Here is a 6,591-nt window from a genome sequence, read left to right on the forward strand (position 1 = left end):
TTCCTTGTAAAACAAGATTCAATGCAATCATTTTATACAATGCCATGGGTGGATCTCCTAAGAGTAAGTCTGAAACCTCAATCTCAGGAACCGAATCCATTATGTGGAGCCATTAAACCTATTGAGTATGAGCCTTTTATGAAAGCAGCAGTGCATTGAGAACCAAGAAACATTACCCCTCTCCCCTGCCCCCCCCCCCCCCCAAAAAAAAATAGAAAGAAAAAAGTTTTACAGGTAGGTAATAATCAAATCATGCACAAAACAATATTACTACCCTAGAAAATATTCTGCAGTGGGTTGGTTAATAAAGTCATGGATCTTAAGGACAGAAATATTCCCAGGAGAAGTATTCATCTATTCCACCACACCACCATTTATGCAGGTAGGGTCAAAAGAACATAAACATCCTCTATGGCATCTGAACATTATGCGTATTATGGTTACTGTCAGTTTCCCTCACACACTAACTATCAGTGTATGCTACTATGCTAGCATCCACATTATAAACATTATCCCTCATGGATGTAAAGCACAATCCTGATCCCTGGAAACATTCCATAGACATCAAATGAATAAATTACCTCTGAAGTATTATGGTTACTGTCAGTTTCTTCGTCAATGGAAAGCAAAGAGCATCCCCTCCACTTCACACCAACCAACCGTCTCTTGCAAACACAATGTGATAATTAAAAAAGGATGGAACAGATAGCTGATAGAAAATCCATACTGTTCTAATATTCAAATCCAAAGTTAAAGGGAACTGTTTACAATGTGCCAAAGAGAATATGTTACATACACAAGTTTCAGCTGAAACTTTTTTTTTTTTTAACTAGAAAAAAGGCATCCATGCCACACCTGGCAATGCAAGCTATGTTGACCAAAGCTGGAGAACAAAGTTAACCTGCAATGAATCCGGTTGACAAGGAGAGGCAAAAAATAGTTCCCACCCAAATCACTGAATAGTGCCTGCTAAAAAAACAGCACGATTGATCTTCTGACAAATCAGTGTTTGGAACTTCATTTCAATGCAGATCTCTCACCTCAACCATGTCACTAGTCAGTGTCGTACAAAACAAAAGTATGAAGATCACGGCCACTTTAGAGATCCGTTGCTTTTAGCCAAGCACACCACCAGTCCCTAAATGCCCTTGCTGCAACTCCTTTCTACGCTGCTCTTCTAAAGGATCGGGACTCTTCATTATTCTACGCGTACGCCTAGTTACAACAAGAAAGAAACGGATTAATTATACATATATCATGATTTTAAAAAATGCAATCAGACTTCAAACAAACGGGTTATGGGGCCATGAACCTGTCTTGAGCATGTTGAGCAGGAAAAGTTGGCATAAACTCTTTGGACTTGGGTAGAGGAACTTCACGAAACCATTCATGATTAAGCGCAGCTTCAGCTGTAATCCGCTGCAAGTATCACAACAGTACTTAAATGTCAACGCTGATGACAATAACTTTAGTCAAGGGATTTGAAAGTTCATTGGTAATTTACCTTCTCTGGGTCATAAGTTAAAAGTTTGTTTAACAAGTCAAATCCAGAATCGGAAAGAACTGGCGATCCAGTGAATGATGTAGCTGGGAATTTCTTCCGCAATAGATTATACCTGAAAGGAACATGTCTATGATTAATACAAACATTCAAAACTGTTGAAAAGGGTCACCAAAGGAGGCCAGATAGCCAGACCAGAACCACCAAAAGCTGGAAGCCTGGGAAAACAGCGACAAAAATAAGAACACCATAATCACAGTAAATGGTAGAAAATAGATTTCGAATATTAATACTTACTGATGCTTAACAAAGTTGACCTTGACCCCAGGCAGCTTGGAAAACCCAGGCCAAATTGTCTCATTTGGTGTGCCTAGAATCCTAAAAATCTGGCACCATTTAAAATGCATCAGCAATAGAGTCGTGACAAAAGCCTAATAGATAAGGGTAGAAGTAATCAAGCACAACCAAAAACCACCTAGGCTAATTTACCTTGTCAAGTTGATCAAATTCAGTCTTCCCATTGAACAATGGTTCCTTTGATAGTAATTCAGCCATGATGCAACCCAGCGACCACATGTCAATTGCTGTGGAATATAGTTTTGCTCCCAACAGAAGTTCAGGTGCCCTGCCAAATAAACAGAGGAATATTTAAACTACAACTTTATGCCAATGATGAAATAACAGATGGATGGATGGGGAGAGAAAGATTAAGAAAAATAATAACATATAAATGAAACAGAGCCATTTAACACCAAAACACAACCTATACAGATATGACCAGTTACGCCTGACATGATTTACATGCACTTTTTTTTAGGGGTAAAAAACACCAACAGTACTAACAAAACTTCTGCCTCGGAGCTTTCCCCCCATGAGTACACCAAAATATTAATATATTAAATAATCGACAAATTAACCACAAAAGCAATAATTACACCATTAACAAGCTCCATCAGGAATGAATTAATTTGAGTTGAATTATCATTTTTTGGTAGGATACAATTAACATTTTGGCTCCTACAAACAAATGCAGAGGACAATGAATACCAAGCACTGAAGGATGTATTACATGAAGGTAAAGAAATTATAATGTAACAATACAAAATATAATAAAATATAACAAGAACATAATCATTTTCTATGCAAAAGGAAATGCTAGTACAGCTCACCTGTACCAAAGGGTAACCACCAAATGAGTATATGGTTTCAATGGACTCCCATATTGTCGTGCCAACCCAAAATCACAAATCTTCAAGTCACCCCGATTATTCAAAAGCAGATTTGATGTTTTCAAATCCCTATGAAGCACCCAGTTATCATGAAGATACTTAACACCCTCCAAAAGCTGGAGCATTAGGCATTTCACTTCACTCTGACTAAACGGCTGCTTCATTGTTTCCATGAGCCCTTTGAGATCATGTTCCATGTACTCCATCACCATAAAAATGCTATCAAGGCTACTCCCCACCACCACCTCTTTAACATCTACAATTGATGGGTTATGAAGAGAGAGGAGAATGTTTATTTCTCTCAGAGATGTCATTGGAAAACCTTCTTTTTCCTTCTCCATTTTTACTTTCTTCAATGCCACAATTTCCCCAGTCTTCTTATCTCTAGCTCTATATACAACACCATAGGTGCCTTCATCTATTCTGTTTAGTCTCTCAAACTCATCAACACTTCTACAACCCTGAAGCATGTTTAAGCTTCTTTGGGGAAGGGCTGAAGGCGAGGGTTCAGGTGTCCCTCGAGAATCATCGTCATCCCCAGAATCTGTATCTGACTGGCTAACACTACTATAATTTTTATTACGTTCCTCGTCAATCTCCATGTAGTCATCCTTGTCTAAATTATTACCAGTGTAATCATCCCCACTCAAAGACCTAGCACGGGCAACTAGCTCATCAGATTCAGATGATTTAGCTCTAGATCTTTCAGAGCCTTCTCTCCTGAGCTCCCCAAGCTCTGGACTCAACAACTTGTTCTGTACGCCAGACTCCAGTGATTCCGACGGAGGCAATTTCCTTCTCCTTCTAGGCATTTCCTCATCATCTACAATTTCACCTTCATCAACCGGAGAGTTATTCCCAGCTGCCCATCTTGAAGACGAAATGTTCCGGGTTGGAACATAATCATCATCTTCTATTTGCTCTGCTTCGAGATCATTACCCCACCGCTGCTTAGGCGACCCAGGAGACAATTCTACTGGAGACTCGGACAAAGCACGCCCCCCTGATCCAGGTGCCAAAGGAGGTTCAAATGACGATGAAGATCGCTCCACACTTTCATCTTTAGTACTCTTAACAGGAGAAATTTGTACTCCACCATCTGGAACAACATTAGGTGACTGACGGTATGCCTTAGGCAATGGCGGGGGAGGAGGAAGGGCTGCTGCCACTGTCGTGGACGCCCTACTTCTTGACAAATTATTGACCTCCTTCTCATCTCTATCCCAAATTATAGGTGAAAACTTCCTCTTCCTCTGCGGAGGTGGAGACTGACCCCCATTCTCCATCAGTTTCGAAACACTGGCATCCTTAACCTGCGATTCGGATTCAATAGCATCATCAGACTCACTTGACAACTCACCTGGTTCCCTATCAACAGTCCTAGCCGCAAGCCCACATCGCCTGGGCCCTCCAATACCACCACCACTACTGCCCGAATCACTCTTACTCGAAGCTGATCGATACCCACCATTCACCACTTCCCTCTCCTTAATATCCTTCTGCCTAACCCTACCCTTGTCTCTTATATCCCCCCGACCTCGACCCCTTTCATATTCACGACTACCATTACTATTCCTAACCCGATCATAATCTTCCTTGCCATTAGCAAAATCCCTCCTCGACAATTCAAAGTTGGACTCGCGGTCCCTGAACTCATTCTCGCGATAACCCCCATGCCTCCCAGCCGCCATATATTTTTTTCTTTTCTTTTTTGTATATATATGTATATATATATATATATCTCAAATTCTAACTCCAAACAATTTTTTTTTAATTTTTTTCAAAACAATAAACCCTAACCCCAAACCCTTTTTTCAAACAAAAAAAAAAGCACAAAAAGAAATTCAAAGGCTTAACCCTAAATCGAAACAAAGCGAGATCCAAAAAAACAATAGGAGAAAAAAAAAACACGATACAATTAAATCAGTGAAAGAAAAAGGAAATACTTGCAGACCTTGGATGTATTCAGCTCGAAATTCAGTCGGATTAGAGAAGTAGGGCTGAGAATCAAAACCCTAGAAATCGAGGAGCGAAACCCTAAAAAATAAGGAAAAATCGTCGGTCTATCATGCGAGAAGACAAAAAGGGTTTTGTAGGCAGAGATTGAGATTTTCAGCTAAGCGATGAGAGAGAGAGAGAGAGGCGGCGAGTGGAGGTGGTTTATAGGTAGAGAGAGAAAGCCCTAAATCGAGAAAAGGCAAGGTAAAGGATAAAGGTAAACGCAGAGAGCGAGAGAGAGAGAGAGAGAGAGAGAAAGAGTGATTATGGGCTTTGGGTTCTCTCGATGGGTGTGGGCGGCTCTCGATTTTTATTTGTCTCTAATTAATTTTAATAATAATAATAATATAATATATGGGGGTTGAATTCATATAACTAACTATCTTTGATGAGGACTTGGAGCGTGGCAATTGGGTGGGTATGGTCTCTGGGGGGGTTTTGCCTCAATATATGATTAGGCTCTTTGGGTGATTTCCAACTATCATTGGGCTTCCACGCACCACCGACCTTAACCCCTCCCATCAATCATCATGCTACGTGGCTTTACCTATTTTACCCCCTTATCCTTCTTCTTTTTCGATTGACTGATAGTGTGCATGGCTTTAAATTAAAAAATTAGTTTATTTTATTAAATTTATTTTTGTTACTATTTATAGACCTCAATGCACTTTTTGATACTTTTTATAAGTCACATTGTTCTATTTCAGTTAATTTTTACATTTATTACACTCTACAGTATTTTCAGCAAAAAAAGTTTAGTTTCAACAATTTCTTTTTGGCTCAATTCCCAAACAAATCCTGAATGTCCATTTGGCTCATTTCCCTAATTCATTCATTGATGTCTTCTTTCTTCCTTGTACATCCATTACAATTTCTTTTACTTTATTAAAAACGAAACATTTTAGATTAAAAAAATCATGATCAAGGATCTTGGCACAACTATCGGCCATTAGTGGCAATGGATGTTAGTGGAGGGTTGTGGCTAGGTGGGAGATAGTGGAGGGTTAGGGTTCGATTGATAAGTTTTTGGTAGGATATAAAAATGGTTTACAAAAAATGAAAACGTAAACTAGTTTTCACCATAAGTGCATTTATTTTATGGTTAACTATAAAATAATTTTTAGTTGAACAACATTTCCATCACCCTAAACACCCATAAATGCAGCAAAAAAATAATAATATAGAAATCAATTTCTATCAAACCAAACATAGTTAATTAGAAAAAATTGCATTGGCCAACTCTTGTCTAAGATTTTTTATTATTATTACACTTGTCTTGACTCTGATTTAGGGTCCGTTTGGATAGAACTTATTGCTGAAAACTGAAAACTGAAAACACTGTAGCAAAATAATTTTTAAATGTGTAAATAGTACTGCGGGACCCATTTTTAATAAAAAATTGCTAAAAACGTACATGAACAGTGCACGCACAGTACGCGCACTGCACGCTTGTCCCCCCGCAGCAGAAGAAAAAAAAAAAAAAAACAAAACGCAGACGCGCACTTATAAGCTGGATCCAAACCAGCACTTAGTATAAGAAACTCACCTCCCTGGATGATTGGAAAAAGACACTTACAATTCTAAAAAAATTAAACTTAGAATTAAAAAAAAAAAATTCGTAATTTCTCACTTGAGGGATGTGGATGGGTAGTTTAAGTGGAGAGTAACATACAAGATTCAATATTTTTTTAACCCATTTTCAATTATCCAAGAGTGATTAGTGTAAATAGTTTACATGAGTTGAGTGTAATACCGAAAAAACTCGGGAGAGCTCAATGCAATTTTGAATTTTCCCTTTTCTAATTATACTCTAATTACACTGACAAAACCAATACTGCCCCCAAAATTTTGTAAAAATGACAA

The 6,591-nt window shown here is 38.6% G+C and overlaps 1 protein-coding gene across 3 annotated transcripts; it reads right to left on the reverse strand.

The window, feature by feature from the left end:
* Nucleotides 1–710: 710 nt before the first annotated feature.
* On the reverse strand, nt 711–5,204 carry LOC142629291 (cyclin-dependent kinase G-2). 3 transcript variants are annotated; one of them, XR_012843029.1, is made up of 7 exons: nt 2,671–5,010; nt 1,991–2,126; nt 1,799–1,887; nt 1,697–1,719; nt 1,505–1,616; nt 1,313–1,419; nt 711–1,215 (listed from the first exon to the last, which is right to left on the reverse strand). XR_012843029.1 is itself a non-coding variant. In XM_075803251.1 (7 exons), exons 2-7 carry the CDS (start codon nt 4,014–4,016, stop codon nt 1,116–1,118), a joined length of 1,890 nt encoding a protein of 629 aa, XP_075659366.1. In that variant the 5' UTR covers nt 4,017–4,043; nt 4,685–5,204; the 3' UTR covers nt 711–1,115. The 3 variants fall into 3 exon arrangements, 2 of the variants coding, with proteins under 2 accessions (XP_075659366.1, XP_075659365.1); XM_075803251.1 differs by lacking the exon at nt 1,697–1,719 and having other exon boundaries at nt 2,671–4,043; nt 4,685–5,204; XM_075803250.1 differs by lacking the exon at nt 1,697–1,719 and having other exon boundaries at nt 2,671–5,009.
* Between the last annotated feature and the right edge of the window lie 1,387 nt (nt 5,205–6,591).

The sequence above is a fragment of the Castanea sativa genome, chromosome 3, assembly GCF_040712315.1.
Source record: "Castanea sativa cultivar Marrone di Chiusa Pesio chromosome 3, ASM4071231v1".
Taxonomy (NCBI): domain Eukaryota; kingdom Viridiplantae; phylum Streptophyta; class Magnoliopsida; order Fagales; family Fagaceae; genus Castanea; species Castanea sativa.

Coding starts and splice junctions, on each gene's coding strand:
- LOC142629291 (XM_075803250.1), bottom strand. CDS start 4,421: ATGGCGGCTGGGAGGCATGGGGGTTATCGCGAGAATGAGTTCAGGGAC. Junction 2,127..2,670: donor GTGGTTACCCTTTGGTACAG/GTGAGCTGTACT, acceptor TTTATTTGGCAG/GGCACCTGAACTTCTGTTGG. Junction 1,420..1,504: donor TAACTTATGACCCAGAGAAG/GTAAATTACCAA, acceptor TGATACTTGCAG/CGGATTACAGCTGAAGCTGC.